The sequence below is a fragment of the Patella vulgata genome, chromosome 4 (genome assembly GCF_932274485.2).
Source record: "Patella vulgata chromosome 4, xgPatVulg1.2, whole genome shotgun sequence".
In the NCBI taxonomy this organism is placed as follows: domain Eukaryota; kingdom Metazoa; phylum Mollusca; class Gastropoda; family Patellidae; genus Patella; species Patella vulgata.
This window is the reverse complement of record NC_065882.2, coordinates 62,111,256-62,133,547: the sequence shown is the minus strand read 5'-3', so window position 1 is coordinate 62,133,547 and position 22,292 is coordinate 62,111,256. Positions and strand designations below refer to the sequence as shown.

The 22,292-nt window shown below is 36.6% G+C and overlaps 1 protein-coding gene across 1 annotated transcript; it reads right to left on the bottom strand.

The window, feature by feature from the left end:
• Window positions 1-916: 916 nt before the first annotated feature.
• LOC126817974 (uncharacterized) lies at window positions 917-19,715 on the bottom strand. Its single transcript, XM_050545147.1, has 11 exons — window positions 19,704-19,715; window positions 17,819-18,014; window positions 15,216-15,350; window positions 14,728-14,745; window positions 13,608-13,831; window positions 12,141-12,283; window positions 9,670-9,830; window positions 8,857-8,929; window positions 6,561-6,723; window positions 3,361-3,487; window positions 917-1,782 (listed from the first exon to the last, which is right to left on the bottom strand). Exons 1-11 carry the CDS (start codon window positions 19,713-19,715, stop codon window positions 1,616-1,618), a joined length of 1,419 nt encoding a protein of 472 aa, XP_050401104.1. The 3' UTR covers window positions 917-1,615.
• Window positions 19,716-22,292: the final 2,577 nt, after the last annotated feature.

Genomic DNA, 22,292 nt, shown 5'->3' with positions numbered 1-22,292 from the left:
CGCGACGTGACGCATTTAGCCGAAACACGTCGGTACCTCCTCGCGGTTGTGTGGTTGTTACTTTTCATATTTAACTAATAACTTTTTTAAAATGTTTATCAGAGATTCATTATTTCTACAAGGATTTTTATTGTATTGAATCAATTTTACAGATGCTATTAATGGTCGTAAAGGTCTTATTCAATGATTGTTTTATATATATTGAACTAATCGTTTTTGTTGGGTTTTTTTTTTTTTGGGGGGGGGGGGGGGTAAATATTGTCTTTTTGAGATTCAGTATGCCGATAAGGAGATTTATTGTATTGGCTCAATTTTACGGATACTATTTTTATAAAAGAGAAAAGCATTTGGTATGGCAGATTTATTATATGGATACCGGGTACATCTACGTGACCTCCACGACAAATTTGATTTCGCAGTAGCGGATGAAAATTAGTACAACTGAGTATACTGCTGGGTTGTCATAAAAGCAATCGCCAGGTACATCTTCTTCGTCTAAAATTATATCTTCTATATCGTATATCGTCCGAAAAACACGTTTGAAATAAGGCACCAATTACCTCCACACGTGTTTGTTTGTCCGACGTAAAATCACGTTAAGCATTGTGATACTATCCGTATAAAGCTCTGGGGCCTGTTTCACGAAATTTTAACTAATTTAAAATCCAGATTTCAGTAATTTGATTGGATAATATTAGATTGATTTTAGTGCTTTCAAGAAACAGGGCGCTGCTCAGGAATTAATCTGGGCTAGGGTGGTAAAGTCTAGTTTTAGGTCCAACAGCAGGATGCCATGCCGTTGTGGCATAAAATATCCTATAAAAATTTAATACAATTTTGGTGAACACATGATTTATTTAATTGAATCATAGAAAGCAAAAAAATTGTAATAGACAAGTTATTTTTATTTTTTCATCAAAACAATGTGTTAAACTTGGTTTGTCAGGCAACGGTCATTCTAAAATACTAAACATGTATCCTCTAAAAGTTTCTTAATATTCGAGTAATACCAAAAAGCGTAAATCTAAGTACGATATCGTGCACCAAGTCTCTATTATACCGACCATGACTACCATATCGTACATTTTATTTCAATAATCCGCGTATGTGCAGTAAATCGCGAATGGCGAACGCCAAAAAATAGGGATGATGCGACTACTGGAAAATTCACAACGAAAGGAAGAAATGCCATGTGTTGATAATACGAAAAGGCGTATATTTTAAATGCCATTTAAAAACATGTCTTCTCGTATTATCAGTACGTCATTTCTTCGTTTCGTTGTGAATATCCCGGTAGTTCTAATTTTTATAGCGGGAAATAAAGCAATCATCGAGTCGCATTATCCCTATTTTTTGGCGTTCGCCTTCGCCGTTTTAGGAGCATCGCAGACACCAAGTAGTCTTTAGCAGTGATTGGAAACCGGAGAACCCGGAGTTCTTACTGCGAAGTGGGTGGTAAACTGTCCGAGGTAGTTCAATAGACTTAACAAAACTATCAAAATTTCAAAACGATTCCACGATAATAGTGATATATAGACTATTAACAAACCATACAGGAGAAACGATGCCTGAAAGGGTAATCTGCAATAATATGAGTGTATAAAAACAAGTCGTTTTATTTTTCAGTCCCGACATCTGTTAGGGTTCCGCAAAGTTTAATATGAAATGATCGAACAAGCTTCGCCACAACGATCAAAACTCCACACACTATTAGTACCAAGAAATAAATAGTTATAGCAGTCAAATGCTTGCCACCAGAGTTTTCTGAGAAGTTCTTCTTACCTATAATGGAAATAGGATTACCATTACTTTACATTGGAGAAAAAAGACAAAAATGTTCAACTAAAGATACATTATGGGAGATTTTTATAAGGAGTTAGCCATTTTTGCTATAACAGTTCAACAATAGATGATGAAAGAAGAATATATTGAAAATTTCAGTCAAATTACTATATTCTGAACATAGTTATCACCAGTGTAATTTTTGACTAGAAATGGGATTGAATTCCATCTTCACCGATTCTTAGTATGGCCGATCGTTTGATTGACAGGCGTTAACTCCACCTACATAATCTCTGCTGTCTTTTGTCTGCCGTCATCATATCCGAATTTGTGTTTTACCTTTTTGGATTTTTATAACAATTGGACAAAATGAGTGAGAGGGTAAATTTTCATCCTTACTTGTATTTTGGGCATGCATTAAATCAATTGAATATAGGACATAATATAATACAATTATGATAAATCTATAGGTATACACCAGTGGCGTCGTGCTTATTGGGGAAATAAACATATTTTTATTGATATTATTAAGACAGAAGACCTGTCCGTCTGTATTAGTCATCTCACGGTCTCCAGGAATTGTATTTTTTGTCATTATCTGTGTTTAGTTTATTGCACTTTAAACAGTTGAGATGTCATTTGTTGAGGCATCGCTCAACAGCGGCCTCGCTTCGTACACTTTATCAATTTGCCAACGTAACGGTTAATCTCCGCTCACGACGCCATTTAAAATTAAATCAGTCAACGAAATCCCGTTTAAATCCAAGCTGAATCCAAGCCACCCGTGGGTCTACAGAGTTGATTTTGTGCTTGTTGTGTAAATAAAGATCTAATTTTTAATTTCTATGACATCTGAAGCCTAAATAAAGACTTGCAATAATCAGATTTAGCTCTTGCATAAAGTATGTTTAATCAATTAAAAGGAATATTTCAATGTTCTTACTAATTTGAAGTGAGCACATAATCATGACATGTTAAATTCAGGTGAACTGCACTATCGATAATCGATTTAGCACATAAGATCAATTCAACATTTTATTTTTGCCTAAATCAAAGGTTAGATCTAATTGATAAGGCCAACTTCAAGTTTGGTCAAAGGTCACGGGATGTAAACAGGGCTAGCCCTAATCACAAAAAATAGATTTAGCCTAAATCAAAGAGGTTTATCTGTGATAAATAGCCCAGAAAGTTTGTCTTCGATTCGTAAGTGATTAGGTAACCATTATATTTGCAGATATCCAAATTACCAGGTAAATAGGCCTATATATTAATTTGCAGCTACAAACAACCAACTTGATGCGTATTTTGTGGAGATATCTCTTCGGCAAATCTAAAAGCAAAGACATCATGGCTAACACGTCACGCTATTTACACTAAACAGCAACTAACTAATAGCAGGAACATTTTTCACCGACAGCCAAACACTGTGGTTTCATTTTGAAATGCACCTCTTGCGACTTAAACATCACAATGGTAACACACCACACAGATAATGGACTTGAAGTTGAAAGGTATCATTGAATAAATTAAAACAGGTTCATAAATCTGAGATAAAAATAATTAGCAGAACACAATTACCCGTTTGTTTGTCATTCTGTGTTTTTGGTATCAACAGTAAATAAGCTGATGCTTGACCACTCTCTCGTTTCTCATTTATTGATCGTTTTGTTCTCAGGGATGACTGACCCATCATAAAACCACATCTCTACAGATATACAAAAGCTATTATTTACCATTATAGTTGAATACGTAGGGGAACCCATTATTCAAATATTTCACAAAATCAACTTTGATAATAAAAACAAGCAGACACGGATTTCTTATTGGCCCTATAACACTTCAGATAATGCCAGATAATTAAATTGCTCACCATCCATCATTTGGATAAGACACTGGTACTGTTTGATACAAACCTTAATTAAGCTTCGAAGTGTATAATATATAGAAGCTCCTACTCTTCTTCTTTGATAAGACGAGAAGGAGACTGTATTTATCACCCAACCATTTTTTACGCACACAAAAAAACCCAACCCAGCGCCTGCCAGGCAGGATACGCCCACACTTTGCAAGAGATGGATAGAGAACAAGCTAAAACAAACGGGATTTTTTGTACAATCAGGGGCAATAAACCGGAAAGTTATGGTCTGAAATGCGCAAATATCAAAAGGGACTGAGATCTTTGGGATATAAAGATATATTTTAAGTGTCATCAGAATCGGATAAAAATTGTGACCTCTAGAGGGTCGACAACCGTCGTATTGCATAGTTTTACACAATTTGCGTCCAAAGAGCGGCCATTGTGTTTTGCAGTTTCATTTCGAATTTAAAATTGGAAAAAAAATGTGACCCCTAGAGAATCCGTAAGCTAAAAATGCCATTTTTCGAACAATCAGGGGCCGTAATCCAGGAAGTTAAGTTCGGGTATCCGCGATTATCAAAAGGATCCCAAGATCTTAAGGCCCGGTCCCACTGCACTTACGGATTCAAAGAGGATGTAAAGCGGGGGAAAAAACAAGCCCTCCGTTTGAAAACGCCATGCATCCGTTGTGTACTCATTGCATACTTGTTTCATACGCTCTATCCATCGAGCATCCGTGAACTTTGATTTCATCCGCGCAAAAAGTTTTGAGCTGCACAAAACTTTTATAACGGATGAACTTTCTGTCGTGTACGATGTAAATGCGCGACATATACGAGCACCAAAGGTTCCACGTCCGTTATCATCCGTTAAACGTCCACTGTATCCTCTCTGCATCCTCTGGGCATCCTCGCAACTCACATCCGCTCCAGCCGAAAACGGAAAGAGGGAGGAAAGATAAGGTGCATGGAACGTCTATACATCGTTAGTAGCACGGAAATAGAAAGGATGTAAGCGTATGCATCTCGTATATAAAGTTTTCAAAACGGACAAAGCGTTTGTATCTGGGATATGTATCTGGTATATTGAAGGATGTCTGGAGTTTGTGTAACCCCTTCGGAGCTGTCATCCACTTCCATCCGCTAGGCTTCCGATGAACATCCATTTAACATCCCCGCTACATACTACCCACGTTCGTTCTTTTCCGTTCTGTTTTCGCAAATTTTCGTCAATTTTGTCCATTTCTGGAGCGGATGAAAACGGATGGAGCCCCCCCCCCCCCGAAAGTTTGCTCGTCCGCTGTGTCTTTTGCATACGTTTTGTGTCCATCGGCCACTGGGACCGGGCCTTTAGTGTGTAATGGTGATATATTCACACATTTTTTTTTAAATCAGATAAAAATTGTGACCTCTAGTCCTAGAGGGACCTCAAGCTAAAAACGCGATTTTTCGTACAATCAGGGGCCATAATTCAGGAAGTTACTATCCGATATGCGCGAATATAGAAAGGAACCAAGATCTTTGGGTTGTAAACTTACATTACAACTTTCATCAAAATCAAGAGAAAGTTGTGACCTCTAGAGGGTCCACAACATTGATATACCATATTTTTACGCTATTTGACTACGAGGCGCGGCCATTTTGTCAGTCAGTTTTGGTCCGATTTTCATGAAATTGAACTCAGCCATCCGTTGGGTGTAACGAGGATATACTAAAACGGTTTTGTAAATCGGACACAAATTATGACCTCTATAGGGTCCACAAGCTTAAAACGCGATTTTTCGTACAATCAGGGGCCATAATTCAGGAATTTATGGTCCGATATGCGCGAATATCGAAAGGAACCGAGATCTGTGGGTTATAAATATATATTTCAAGATTAAACCAAATCGGATAAAAATTGTGACCTCTACAGTGTTCAAAAACGTGATTTTTCGTACAATCAAGGACCATAATCCATAAAGTTACAGTCCGATACATGCCAATATCGAAAGGAACCGAGATCTGGGGGTGATAAACCTATATTTCAAGTTTCGTTGAAATCGGATAAAAATTGTGACCCCTAGAGTGTTCACAAACACGGACAGGGGCGACGACAATATACGTCCACATGAAAATTTGGGCGTATAAATAATATAACTCTTTGGTATAGATTTAATTTTACTGAACCACCTGAATGTAAACATTATAGCGTAGCGATACATCCTTTTTTGACAGCAAGTCAACCGTTGCAACCCCACCTCCTATATATTGACCCAGCGTTTCCTTGATTGAATAATCAAACTAATCAGTGTCACTGTCTATAATTCTTGGACGTTTATGGGAAGTATTGTAATTGTTTATGGTAATCGAGAACTAAAAGTAATTCCTTTTTAATTGACCAATCACATGCATGTAAAGCGATATCTCCTAAGGAGATATGCTCAGTAGATTATGAAAGTTTATCACACCGTAGAAAGTGTTATTTGGTGATAAAAGGTCTTTGAGACCTGGTATCTATGTAATATAAATCTCTACGGGCTTATCCCGTAGTCGTCAGGCGTGAATCCCCTCCTTTTACCCATCCACTAAAAAGGCAAGTGAAGAGTCAGACTACGTTTAGTGGTGATAACGTAAATGTTCTAGACCTAAATCACTTCTTTTCTTTAGAGATAGAGCAATATATCAACATACCGTCTTCTTAATATATATATATATTTCTAACGCATTTCACAAAGGTGTGCACAAAGTAGTAGACCGACATGCACTATCGATATGTTGCATTTGTGGGACATAACCAGATATCAAATCGTGAAAATATTTGGGATACAAATTTGGAAAGCTTTTTATCAATCTGTCGATATATCTATTGTCTGCTATCGTGTTAAATGAAAAGTCGAGTATGATAAAACTATACAGATTCCAAAATAAAAAAAACTTACATCAGCACACTTCGTTTCATTTGATTCAAAACAGAATTCAAAATTACAACTAAAAACGACATTTTTATCTTCTTTAATTGTGAAAGCATCAAATATATTTGATGTCACATAAGAGATGTTCCTTCCGGTTAGAGCAGAAACAGGTGAATATTGCACAGGGCATCTGAAATACATTGGCATCGATTTGTATAAATCGTTACTTCATCCAGACATAATATAAATTAAATAGCAAGCGCTTGCCATGCAAGATACGCCCACATTTTTCAATAGATGGACAGAGAACAAGCTACTGCCGCCCCCTCCCGATTTTTCGTACAATCAGATTCCACAACCTTTGTATTACATATTTTTAAACGCGAATTGTTTTGTACAATCAGGGGCCATACTCCAAGAAGTTATGGTCTGAAATGCGCGAATATCGAAAGTAACAGAGATCTTTGAAATATAAACATATATTTTAAGCGTCATCAAAATCGGATAAATATTATGACTTCTAGAGGGTCCACAACCTGACTTTTACATAATTTTACACTATTTGCGTACGGGAAGCGGCCATTCTGTCGGGCAGTTTGGGTCCGATTTTCACGAAATTCGAATTCAACGGAGTTACTGTTATTATGGTGTACCGGTGATAAATTTAAACATTTTTTTTAAATGGGATAACGATTGTGATCTCTAGGGGGACTACAAGCTCATTAGTGCATAACAGTGATATATTTAATCGGTTTTTAAAATCGGATAAAAATTGTGATTTCTAGAGGGATCACAGACAAAAACGCAATTTTTAGTACAATCAGGGGACATCAATCAGGAACATACGTTCCGAAATGCGCGAATATAAAAAGGAACCGAGGTCTTTTGGATAGTTCGAAATCATCCATCATTATGTGTAAGACTTTTGTAGGATTTTTACTCTTTAAATTAGTAGCATAGAATTAATTAATATCTATATTTTATATATATTCTTAAATGGGGAAGAATTGTAGAAATATTGTCGTCGCGACATTGTTTTCAAATTTATAGACAAGGAATAGAGAAATATGATGGCATTATATTCTATTAATTAATGTCTTTGGCAAGTTGTGGGATTCAAACATATTGTCTAATATGGACTTAATTAAAATTAGTGAATGAATGACAGATTGTTATATAAAAAAGAGTAATAATTTGGTAAACATTAGCTGGTTCCGTGGGAATGAGAATATCATGTTTAACACGTGATCGGAAAATTACGATTGCATCATTTGGCTTAATTAACCAATCTCTATAATTATTTACATCATGTTGACCAATTAGATAACTGAAGGTCCAAAACCCAAAGCTACAAAACTATCATGTTTGTGAGAATTCGTCAGACAGCAGCTTGGCTCTAGAAGGGAAAAGATGTAGCAATTTCTATAAGCAGACTCTCCCCGCCGAGTCTGGCTGAATTGGGATTGAGAGAATGACTTTATTATATTATGCATTGCACCATATATAAGCAGCTTGATATATAAAATATAAAAACGAACTGTTGCACTGTTATTCCTGGTAAGACAAGCGTCTTAACTAACTGAGAAAACAGTAAGAAGTAAATACACAACGTGAAAGGGAAGCAAAGACGACAAGTGAAAATACTAGACGATCACAAAGCTAATAAGATATGTAGTAGGAAAAGATGCATTGGTCATACGCCGGATGTGGCGACCGGTTTGGCGTGGTAAGCTCTCCAAGTCTGACAAAACACCCATGGTGCTACATATGGTGTAACGGTGAAATATTCGAACGTTTTTTTTTTAAATCGGATGAAAATTGTGACCTCTAGAGGGACCACAAGCTAAAAACGCGATTTTCCGTACAATCTGGGGACCATAATCCAGGAAGCTACGGTCCGATATGCGCGAATATCGAAAGGAATCGGGATCTTTGTGTTATAAACATACATTTCAAGTTTCATCAAAATCCGATAACTATTGTGGTCTCTAGAGTGTCCACAAGCTAAAAACATGATTTTTCGTACAACCAAGGGCCATAATCAATGAAGTTACAGTCCGATACATGCCAATATCAAAGAGAACCGAGATCTTGTGGAGATAAACGTAGGCGTATAAAAACAAACCTAAATCGATCCCCGCCCCCATTCTGCTTCGATAGGAATCTTCATTAGCCATCAACAATCCCACCATGTTTTAAATGAATGCATCTAAACCTCTGTCCTGTATTAAGGTTACAGGGTTCTTACTTATACCCAATTGCAAGAAAACTACCAGACGACCGGGACCACAATATGCGCCCAGTGATTAAATAAAATTCGCACCCGTTAGAGTCTGTGAGTGGATGAGATACATTCCCATCAGGTGTAGAACAGGAACAGTTGAATGGTGAAATACCTGTAATTATAAAATTATATCTAACGAAAATTATCAGTTGATTACCTCGTCGCAAATGCGCCAGGAATATAAATATTAGTAAAGTTCGATTCCCATCCGAATTAAAATATCAGTTGATCAATTAAAAATAAGTTTGATTGTAATTTGTCTTTCGATCCATGAAATTTGATTCCAACTTTTAAAATCCAAAAACATGATTCATAATTGTCTGTTATGGCCGTCATGACAATTTGCCATGCTTAACCATAGTATGGAAATGTTTTAGTCATATCGGAACTCCGAATCGACGATTCTTGTTTTGTGAAGGGGGTGTTATAATCTAATGCATTTATCAGCAAACGAAATATCAGTCGAACGTGTCGGGTACGATTTAATTAAAGCCGAATTACATTGAATTGATGTACGTAGGAATCCTAAGTTAGGTTAAAAGTATGCATATATGCATAAATGAATAAGCCAGTGACCCACCCATACCAAACAAAATGCGTTCTTTATCTGCAACTCCTGACAAACTGAACTTACTCACGCATCGACTTGGAGATTTAGACTATTTATTTTAAGCTGGGTTTACACTTCGGCGTTTTATCAAAAAACTGAATAGAAATTGGTTACATTGTGTCTGTTTGCAAGTGTCAGCTACACAAAACAGACAGTGTAAATCCAACTGGCATAGGTGGTAAATAAGGTAACTTTAACATCATTACAATTTATTGATCATTATTCACAAAATTATACACTACCTAAAGCTGTAACGCCATCGTGTTTGTGTAATATCATTGCAAGTTTAATTCTGGAGCCAACTGGTGCTTGGATTAAGCGTGTTAATGTTACTGGGTTTTGAATGACTAACTGAACATCCTCAGTCGTTTGTGTGACAGCCACCCTGCTCTTTTGATATGTCCTGAAAAGGAATACTTTTAGTACAGTTTTAAAGCAGCAAGGAATACAAAGATTATCATTTACAGGCATTTAACTGTACAGAGCAATAAACTATAACCAATACTTATGGAAGAACAATTACTGATTTATTTTGGTGACGTTTCGAAGAGTATGCTCTTGCAATCGTTTAGCAAATACTCTTCGAAACGTCGCATAATACATTAATAATTGTTCTTCCATAAGTATGAATTATAGAATACAAACATGTACCTACTATTATATCAATGAACGATATATACATTATAGATCTAGAATGCCTAAAAGTTTATAATACATCCATATTTGCAAGGTTGCGAAAGACTGAATATGAGGCCAATGCTCCACACCAAATTTGGAACAGATCTGTTAAAAATTGTAGCTTACAAGGTTTTCGGAAAAACGGCGAGGTGCTAACTTTAGAACAGTACGTCGAGTAATGCTGAAGAGCAATAATGTTTGTCCTCTCATTTCACAGAAAACTTATTGTCGATAGCGTTCTTCTCTTATGTCACTCAATGCTTCACACTAAATTTGAAAACAACCCGTTAATAAACTGTAGCCTCTATGGCGTTCACAAGCCAATTGTTGACTGCTGGAAGGACCACATATGGTTGACGACATACTACACCAACATGTTGGCGTATAAAAAAATCAAAAGGGTGCTGCACTCATGATTCCACTTATCAATATACTAAATCATAACCGAAGACACACACTATCCAATCTAAACGATATTTAACTTTTATTTTATCTTAAACTGATCTTGCTATAACGGATTTCATTTCGTAATCATTTAATCAATCCTTACCTACATAAACGAAAAGCTAATACGCGTTCAAATTAGTGCTCAACTGCATCGATATGAAAAAAACCCCACCTTTACAAATTAATAATTCAATAGGCCCTGTTACCCAATCAACGATACGCCCACATTTTGCAAGAGGTGGATAGAGAACAAACTAAAAAAAAACCAACAAAAACCGCGATTTTTCGTCCAATCGGGGTCCACAACCTCCGAATTACATACTTTCACACTGTTTGCGTACAAGGAGCGGCCATTTTGTCGTACAATTTCGTTTCGGTTTTTCCCGAAATTCGAACTCAACTTTCAGTATGGTGTAACGGTGATATATTTAAACAGTTTTCAAAATCGGATAAAAATTGTGACATCTTGAGGATCAACAAGATAAAAATGTGATTTTTAGTAGAATCAGGGGCCTTAATCCAGGAAGTTATGGTCTGATATGCTCGAATATCGAAAAGGAACCGAGATCTTTCCATGGGATATAAACATATATTTTAAATTAAGTTTCATCAAAATCGGAAAAAAGTTGTGACCTCAAGAGGGTCCACAACCTTGGTATTACATACTTTTACACTATTTGCGTACAAGGAGCGGCCATTTTGTCGGGCAGTTTCATTTCGGAAAGTCTAGAGGGTCAACAAGATAAAAATGTGATTTTTAGTAGAATCAGGAGCCTTAATCCAGGAAGTTATTGTCTGATATGCGAGAATATCGAAAGGAACTGATCTCTTTGGGATATAAACATATATTTTAATTTAAGTTTTATCAAAATCGGACAAACATTGTGACCTCAAGAGGGTCCACAACCTTGGTATTACATACTTTTACACTATTTGCGTACAAGGAGCGGCCATTTTGTCGGGCAGTTTCATTTCGATTTTCCTGCAATTCGAACTCAACCATCATTATGGTGCAACGGTGATATCTGTAGACGGACAAAAATTGTGACCTTTAGAGTGTCCTCTACCTTGGTATTAATACTTTTACACTATTTGCGTTCAAGGAGAGGCCATTTTGTCGGACAGTTTCGGAGCGATTTTTACGAAATTTGACCTCAACCATCATCCGGGTATAACGATGATAATATATTTTGTCAAAATCGCATAAGAATTGTGACCCGTAGCGTGTCCGCAAACAAATTGTGGACACTCTGGCGGACAGGGGCGACGACAATATTATACGTCCACATGAAAATATGGGCGTATAACAATGACGTGTTTATGTGTTTATTTGTATGTAATTGTAATATACGTACAAAAAAGACATAAAGAAATGAATTACATGGTTCCAAAAGTTTTGACAGTTCACTTTGAAATTGTTATCATAATTTTCAAATATTGTACATGGAATAATGCAGTTTGGGGTAGATTTAGATTTGCTTGGATTGTTCTATGGACATAAAGATTGATGATGAGTTAAAATCGTGGCTCAGTTGCATACCCCTTAATAATATGTTTGCTATTTCTTATCAATGTTTCTGTTGCATACCCCTTAATAATATGTTTGCTATTTCTTATCAATGTTTCTGCTGTTGTAAAATCACAACTCAGGTCATATAATCTGTCATAGTAACTGTTGAAACCAGGCACTTCTTCTGTTCTAATTTTCCATTTAAAGACTCCTTCACCTGTCTGTAAAGCAAATATCATCATTATCCAAAGCATTGGGGGGTTGGATGGCTGAATGGTTAGCGTCCGCGCGCTGTATCATAAAGTCTGTCATTGAGTCGACTGGCGTGGTTTCGAATTCCCGGTTGTACGTGACAAGGAGTAGGGTCGCCTGTCCAACCTCATGGGTTTTCTCCGGGTTCTCCGGTTTCCTCCCACTGCTAAAGCCCCCTACGCGCAAGCGAATTATTGAAATAAAATTAAACCATATGTTAGTCCCGAAATGACCTAGTTTGTGTCGAGTGGACGTTAAACCCCATTTCTCTCTCTCTCTCTATCCAAAGCATTAAAAGTTTGTTTCTTTAGATGATTCCAAAGATTTGGTCGAACCAAGCACCACAAATTTGTATCTATGTATTGACAAATCCAATAGAACAATTATCGACTATTTTCTACAAAATAACGATTACTAACGCCAATCTAAAAGCGCGCGGTCGTTGATTTCAAATTTTCTTTTTTTTCTGGGTGTATTTGGGGATGTATTAAGTAAGATTTAGACATAGGGCTGGCCGTTCGTGTTATAATACTTCAAAACTAGATAATGAAAAATGAATATATTGAAATTACATTCAAATTACGTTATTCTAAGCGAAGCTATGAGTGTTGGAAGGTTTGACCAGATCTGAAATGAAATAAAATGGGGTTTAATGAGCTAATGAAAACGGGCATACGTCATACATACAGTGTGCAATGGGGGAAATTTTTCCAGGGCAGCGGCGCTACGGTGTACACTTATATCGAATTCCATCTGCCAAGGGATCGTTTACGAGCACCCCAATGTGTACACAGGAGCCCGGTTTTTCGTTCCACCGGAGAGACCATACGTTGCCCTTAGCCAGGCCCTCGGCCCTGCACCACTGACAAGGAGAAACCACGCCGGAAAATTCCGATGAACTTTCTCGGCCAACGCAGGGATCGAACACGGGACCTCCTGGTTAGCGAGCCGACGTCTTACTCACTGAGCCACCGTGGCTCCATTGACCAGACCTAGCGTAGATTGTTCATTATCGTAGCAACGTTAATTGACAATCGACCCTAAGTTTCCATTATCAATTTTATCGTTAAATTTTTAAATCTTATGGGTTTTCTAATCCATTTGAATCTCGGACATCCGACGCTCTAGGGAGTTGATTATAGGCTTTTCATGTGAACAAATTTCTCATTAATAATTTATGTAAGATTTGAAGCCAGAAAAAAAGACCCGCAATAGGCAGACTTAGCTCTTACATAATGAATCTTTAATTTCCACATTGTCGATACACTTAGTTATATCTACATGTCTACGTACCTTGGTATGGGAACAATTAGGATTTGCAGTACCATTCCCTATTAACATCTTAAGGCTTAAAATACCCTCAGCATTCTCACTAAATAATCCTTTATCACAATTGCTCGATGATCTATCACCGTTGCCATCGAGGAAGTATATTCCATGGTACTTAACGTGTCCTCTATCAACCCTTAACAGAGCATACTGGCCTTCGTTTGTAGAATTAATGCAAAATAGCGCCACTGAAATACATGTTTATACATGGAGCTAAGAATGAGGTGTGCGAATAAGCCCATGTTAATTGATTAATATTGGTAAGCATACTATGCCTCATACACGAACATGTGCGTGGCCAGCGGTCATAGGTACATTATTAACACAGGGTGTTTATAGTTATGTGGATTGATATATAGTGATGTGGCAATTCAACGGTTGGAAATAGAACAATCATTCAATCATAGTTTTCTAAGTTCAATATTTTGTGGAACTCTTGTGGTGAAAAACACCACAGACCCAAAACACTCTATCAAAATTATTCAAGTCGAAAATTTTGTGGAATGTGGTACCACACAGGCCCAGAGGGGTGTCTGAGAAGAAATTGTTGAAAAAATTGATATTTTTCTAAGTTTAAAATATCTTGTGGAACTCTTGTGGTGAAAAACACCACAGACCCAAAACACTATCAAAATTATTCTAAGTCGAAAATTTTGCGGAATGTGGTACCACACAGACATATAGGGAGGTATGAGCTAAAATTTTTGAAAAAATTGATTTTTTTTCTAAGTCCAAAATGTTGTGGAACTCTTGTGGTGAAAAACACCACAGACTCAAAACACCCTATGAATATTATTCTAAGTCGAAAGTCTTGTGGAATGTATTTATTTTCAGAAACCCAGTATCTTGTGGAACTCTTGTGGTGAAAAGTTCCACACAAATGCCCCCAAACCTTGCCATAGATGAGTTTATTTTATCTAAGGATTTTATGGGAACGTGTAAACTGGTATATTCTAGCCATGCCCTGATTAATTTCCAGCCCTGTCTCATATTTATTACGCAGTGACAACCTTTGTATAATATTACATAACGTATTTATTTTAACCTTGTGCAAGTATTTTCTTATATTAATAACACGTTTTACCTTTTGCTGGAGCTTTCACTGAAAGCAAAACAGAAATACACGCAAATTTATTATCTTTTTACATTTTTCATTTATATTGTCAACACAATTCGATTGTATGTTTTCTTGGAGGAAAGTCTATGAAAAGATTGGGCTCTCCGGTCACATGGATACATAGACCTATGGAATATATATTTCAGTTATGGGTACCACTACCTATGTAAAGTGATATGCACTGCAAATTTGTACACTGGACCGTGCCACCTGGACATGTACAAACCGGGTTTTAAAATCAAAATGATGCTCCTATCCAAAATATTCACCAGAGTTCAAAAATTGTAGCAGCATGGAACTCAACTGTGCTTCGATGTAAAATACAATTTCGAACAACAAAAATGACCAATCCAGTTACCCTTAATGACAAATTAAAAGTGACATACATATTGGGCAATTTAAATATAAGATTCCCCCTTACTATCTGTTTATGGAAGTATAAATACATCGTTCACCTTGATCGCATCTAGATCCCATCCATCCTTGTTCACATCCATAGTCACATAATCCTGTCTCTATATCACATTGTGATTGGTAACAATGGCACACTTTTTCACAGTCTGGACCATAGAATCCTGTATTCTCACATACTGTAATGTAATAATATAATGGGCCATATATGTTACACATGTTTCAATTATTCCATGATTGCTTGTTTTAATGATGAGGAGAAATTGTCACATGAAATACTACTGTGTTGATCTTCCATTGTTAAATTGACATACATTAGCAGTATCTGTAGTATGACATATGTTACAATTACATACTATATAGTAATTAATTACATACGTTATGAAAGTGACCCTTAGTATAATTTAGCTGAGGTTACTTTGAGACAGGCTTAGACAAGCTAAGGCGGCTATATAAAGCCGGTTAGACAGGGAGCCAAAAGACAGCAGGGGAAGCGGGTGTGTATTAGCACGTTGGTCATTATGACTAGAGTTTAATTTGTAGAATAAATGTTATGTTCCTGTGTGTATGTTGTAGGCTACCCAGATATGATAAATATAGATGTATCAGTTATGTAGTTTGTTCCTGTACTTTTATAATAAAGAGATTGAATCCACAACCAACTTTATTCTTATATCCTGTCGTACTATGTCACAGTAATTGTTAGGAAATGAATGATTATGATTGATGTATGTCCGGAGCAAAAGTGAATCATAATTATGGCAGTAAAACAGAAACCGTGAAAGAAATCGTTGCGAGACCCCTCTTTATATTTATCTAAGTCCAATGTATACTGGCTTTTCCCTCATAGATCAGTGAACCATACCACCAATAATCGTGAATTTTCTTGGCTTTCGGTTAGAACGACCTCGGGTGTGTATATTATATCAAACTTTCATCTTATCGGCTTGCGTGCAACGAATGAGTGACAAAAGTAGTCCACGCGGAGGGTGGAGGAAAGTGAACATTAAAGTAATGTGACACTATTCATCAAAATAAAAAAAATTATGACACTAAAGAAGGACGTCGTCCATGATTTCAAAGTTACGATTATGAAACAGATATTATATCAAGCTGTAGCCATACAAGATACGCCCACATTTTGCAAGAGATGGACGGAGAACTGGGAAATCGGTAGGGTTCATTCCCTCTTTGTCCCAGTATCGAATATAATTTGAAAAACAAAATGCTATTAAAAGCTGCAGTCTCTGTCACGTTACGAAGGTTTTAGAAAAGGGGGGGGGGGCGACCCCGGAAGGTTGCGCAACGCTGATTATCGTGTGTGTTCGTCGTCTCATGAACTCAATGCTTCACACCAAATTTGATTTGCTAAGGGGGCATAACTCTGGAACAAACAGTCGATTTAACCTGATTCTCAACAGGGTTAGTCCTTGGGTGAGCCGAATGCTTCAAATCCTAATACAAGAATATTTGTTAAAATGGCCTCTATCGGGTTCACAAGGTTGTCTGGAAAGGAGGACTAACTCCAGAACGAAGGATCAGATATGAAATAAATATTTCCCCCATTAATGACAAATTAAGAAAACAAGTCGTAAGTTGTACGCACATTACATTTTAGTAACCACGTGTTCACAAACTTTACATTTATTTTGTACAATGTTGTCAATGTTTCGGACGACCAACTGATCCGAGCAAGTCAGTTTGTAGAAAATATGGTTGAAAAAGAAAATGAAAATGTAGATTCTAACAAAGAATTATTTAAAGCTAGTCAAAGTGCAGAATTTATGCAGAAAATATTTAACAAGGATTTAATGTACCGGTATTAAGATATTTCGGATTGTGACGAAGATAAAAATGATACACGCTTTCTCAATTTCGAGTGACAAAAAGACGTCAGTGAATGTGCCAACAATGCCGTGCCCAGAAATACCTTACGCAGACATCAGTGGGCTGTGAACTTTTTTAACAGTTGGTCAGTGTGGCGGAATAATAAACACAATAGTGAGCGAAACATACTGTGTGCGCTGGGAGATATGGCTATAGATTTTATTGTTTGGATGTCTAGATTCGTCTTGGCAGTCAGCAAAATAAAATGGTGAGTATTACCCACCGAATTCCGTATTTAGTTATGGGGATCGTTTCACATTTACAAATTGCGAATAAAACTGATGTGGATATACTACACAATCCAGACTTTGTGTTTTAGACAAGTTCTTGGTCAGATGAAGAAACCCTCAGTAACATGGGCCTGGCAGAATCGTCGTCCGAATCGTTTGACAGTCTGTAATGTTAAAATAAATAATGTGTACCCTTTTTCATTGCAGAGTGAACCTGTCGTGAATTCACCCTCTGATGACGTCACAGCAGGTTGACGCGTTTTATAACATGCATGGAGATCAAAGGAAATAACATCTCAAGGTGTGTAAGCACAAAAATCAAACCCATCCAAGATCTGTTGATGTAACATGTTATTTTAAATTGTGCAGGGACAGTATTTAGTATTTCAGATTTAAACTAGGTAATTTCGGAACCAACAGAATACCCTTGTCATTTACAAGTGTGAGCTTGAAATCACGCATGTTGACTCAATGACGTACATTATGATCTAAAGCGCACGCGTTTGATATTACGCACAGTAATAACTTACCGGAAGATTGAGTGGTGTAGAAAGCTCTAAATCCTTTAAATCGATTCTCAGTATCTGAACTGAATATAACTTTAACATTATATGAAGTGGTATTGATCAAATATGGAGTCTCAATGCCACCACACAGTGTATCTAAAAGCACGTTTCCTTGGTAGATTTTTATGTTATTATATTTGCAATCGGCTTTGTTTTCCACCTAAAATATAGAAATGGGGTTGGAGTTTTTCTAATTCAAATTATTTAGTTTAATCTTCAGCATAAAGTTGATAACACTAAGATAACGTAAACGATAGTCACACAAAGTGTGAAAATACGCCTACACAGCAGCTATGTCTCATATACAGCTAATCCGAAAGGACAACTTGGATGCTGACAAAATTGTATAGAGATCTAGAATTCTTCAGGAAATCTAATCAATATCATGTTCACAAACTTTTTTACTCAAAATTGTTCGCCTTATTTTAACTCAAATATTGCCCTTTATAAAACCTCTTTTGTTTTAATATCAAGTACACCAATAAGAAACTATGTGTAATTTTTTTGTATTTCTGGATTAAAAGTGTTTCTCATAAACAGTAATTGAAAGTTGAGAAAATTCTTAAGTCTGAGAATGCTTTGTGAACTCGGGGCCTGGGCTAATCTGATGTTCAGGTTAGAAAAAAAAACTACACTTTGGAAAATGAATTTAACTTTAGGACGTTAAACCCCATTTCATTTCATTTCATAAACTTGAAATGTACAATGATTATTTTGTGCAGTGATGAAATGTTTGAGTGTAATCCCCATTTTCTAGTACACATCTGAAACGTCAGGGATAAAAGACATCATAATCATGGTTTTCTGTACGTGGTAACGTTAATACACATCGATAAGTAATAGGCAAGTGGTGGCATCGGAGTCAATCACTGCCTGAATAGAACATACGATGCGCAAGTGCAGTAATAACCGGTTTTATGCTCTGATGCACATTTTAACTTGGTCTAGGGTCATAACGTCTTTTTTCTCCGTTCAAGATTTACTTATATTTCAATTTCATGTTGTTGGCGATCAAGGTAAAATGCAATTATTCAAAAAAAAAGATCAATATTTATTTCCTTTTTACAAAAACTGAGTTCAAAAATAGGCAAAGCGTTGGTTCAGAATTTGAATAATTCTTAATTAAAGATGCATTATGTAAGAGCTAATTCTTCCCAATGCAGATCTTTCGTTTGGCCTAAAATGTTATATAAATCATTAATTAGATATTTATTTACATGCCAAGCCCATAATCAACCATCGGATGGTTTTGGTTTTCATCGGATAATGGATAATGGATAATGGAGACTTTGTTTATGATTGGCACTACAATCGAAACTACACTGTTCGTCAAACGGCCCTAACTCCACACAGAATGAAGTAATTTGACTGAAAGTTTCAACATTTTCCCTTTTATCTAAATCTTACATAATGCATCTTTAAGTTGAGTATTTTAGAAAAAAATATTTTCCTTGATTCTTATCTCGCCCTTCAATATTATCTTACCTTTACATCTGTAAATGTTAAATTGATTTGTTTTGTGGTATCAACTTTTATGTTGTAAACACATGTCGTTCTCGCATGATAGTTACTGGGGTAGTTTGGTGATGAAAAAGAACCATTGTTTGCTGTAAATTTCTTAATACAGGCTGAAAGATGTCCAATAAAGAGAATAAATCATATCGCAACACCCCGATATGAATATAGTGCTAATGCCTGATCAGATATGTTAGCTATTATTAGTATTATATGTTTTGGAAGGTATTCCATCTTGCTAAAATGAGCTGTATTTTAATCAGTTGGTTCCTTGTGTCGTAGGTCTGTTAGTATGTCGTAGGTGTGGAGAAAATAATACGTCAAACTTTTTTACTTTCTCGCACATATTTCTTTACGCAATAATTTCTCTTGAGCGAATAAACATTCGGATGTTGCGATACTTTTTTCACTGTGTATAGATAATGTGAAACATTGACCTATAATTATAAATACTAAGCTAAACATGCTAATCATGTTTTTTTATAACCTTGACCTATAATCACATGCACAGACTAGCAATTTTAGTCAGTGGGAGTTTTGTGGTGGATCACGAATAAAATAGCTCGTGGTCTAGGGAACGTTGATGGTTTTTTTTTATATCGGGGTCTTCAGAGCGAGGACACTTCCACCTGCTCTTCATCGAATTCCAAATATTAACATGTCCACGGTACCTCCGTTTTTTGTCCCCCGACCCCTACCCTCCCCGAAAGACGAGTAACTGTTCCTTGTAAGACCCACCGTCCTGTCCCATAGACAAAAGAACTAAACCAGACTGGACCGTCTAGTTAGTGAGCCCTATGGAGCAATGCCCTCTAACTCTCTAGCAAATTTGCAGTTTGAAGCCATTCTGCTATAATAAAAATATTATTTAAATTGTATTTCCCAGTGACTGGTATTTAGCGCCTGCTATATAAACCGAGTGTTGGAAATGGGCTTACGACAAGCAGTTTATCAGAAGAAACGGGTTCTTAAGACACTTAATTTCTATCTCTCTATTTTACTAAATTTTTGTTAAAACGCATATAAGGGAAGCCCCCCCCCCCCGCGAAGAAAAAAACCCATTAAATTATTGTTCCAAATGAATGTTATAACAAGCATAATTTGAGTACGTATATGAAACAAGAAATGGGGGTGAGCATTTTATAATTATAATCAACGGATAGGGTCTGAGACAAGAGGACAATTTGTGCCTCTCAGATGTGCGTTTCTTTGTTTAGGTAGATATTTATTGACATCATTTGAGTATAACATGAAAGTAATAAACATACTAGCATTATTTAATAAGATCTTGGAGTAACGTAGTATTTCCTTATGCTTGTCGTATTTTCGTTGTTATTTTCCTTTTTTATGTCGAGTTTTCGCACACCCTTTACTTACCCTGTAGAGATCCCGGAACAGTAAGTACGATGATTAAAATACAAAACTTCAACATTTTCCTTTTCTTCAAGGATCTAATGTAGCATTAGCTGTTTTCCGCACCTGGATATTATGTTAAAGAACCAGTATACTTTGGTGTTCTATCCACGCCTTTAAAAAAAGTACAACGCACGATGCAAAAGATGGAAAAGTTATGGAAGAAAAAAAACCCGACGTCACTTTTTTAACACGACGTTGCCTTTGACAACAGGATGCTTCGCCCTACACGTCACGCGTCGTTGCTTTTCTGAATGAAGTTTCATTGACGGTGTGTGCCAATGACGTAGACCATAAATTTGTACTAGTATTTTGTGACTGTCGTTTGTTTGTTCAGAGTTGGCGGCTACACATGGACTGTCCCCAGACTGACATTTGGTGTAGCCTATAGGGGTAGCTCGGACCGGGGAGTAACATAGGCATGGTGGCGTTGGACTACCACTTTCGGTTTTAGAGTTATGCTACTTCCGGTTAATGGCTATACTCGTGCTACGCCGGGTCAACCGCTAGTATATTTCTATGGTTGTAGATATAATATCTAAGCGTATCTGACGACGAAATTAAAAGTTTGCAAATCTTTTATGAGTTTTTATGAATTTCGCCGGAACATGGACGCAGATAAAACCGACGAATGCATTGTACATAGTAGTTCACAGGATATATATTATGTCGTATTGGTAAATGTTAGCGGGGAAAATTTGGGCAGGATTTGTGACGCCATGGAACTGTTCAATTGTTTTTTTTTCAGACAACTAGTATCATTATGTATAGAATTCGTTGTAAAACTAATTCGGAGAGATTTTTATTTAACAGTTTTTGTGTATTTTTGAAACAGGCTCCGAAGCGTTTTGGTTCTGTTATGCAAGATCATTTTCGACGTTCCAAAGTAAAGGTTCGGTGCTAAGACGACCTAAAGATAAATTTTAAATGTTCCTATTATTAATTAGAACAGGTTTCGCTTTAGTTTTTATATTTTACGTTGACATTTTATTGCTTTAAATCTTCCTAGTGCAAAAACGGTAAATTTCACCTTTTGACCTCCAGGGTCACTAAGACCAAAGGTGAATTTAGCAAGTTTACATTTTTATCGAAAGTGTGATTTTCGATCATTTTCAGCTTCTTTTCATAATACAAGAATGACTGCGCATTCACTTTCAGTGCAAATGGACTCATTTGACCTTTGACCCCGAATATCTCGAAAACGCCCCAACGGCGGACTGATTACCACTCGGCATCGTATTCTACGCAAAATTTCACTCTAGAAAAGTTTGGTCTGGTTTTGTGCCCATTTGATGGACACCCCCCGCGCTGAGCCTCCGGTCTATGCTTGATAGCAAGGCATGCATGAGAGAATGGGCGTGCGCATGTCAAAGACGACTTTAGTTTAAGAAAAATCCAAATTTCTGCATTAGATTACATAATAAATACACATTAATGTTTACTTTTAACAAATTTATATTTGATTAGAATATTCAGATTGGAATGACTACTTAAGCTATAATATGTTAGA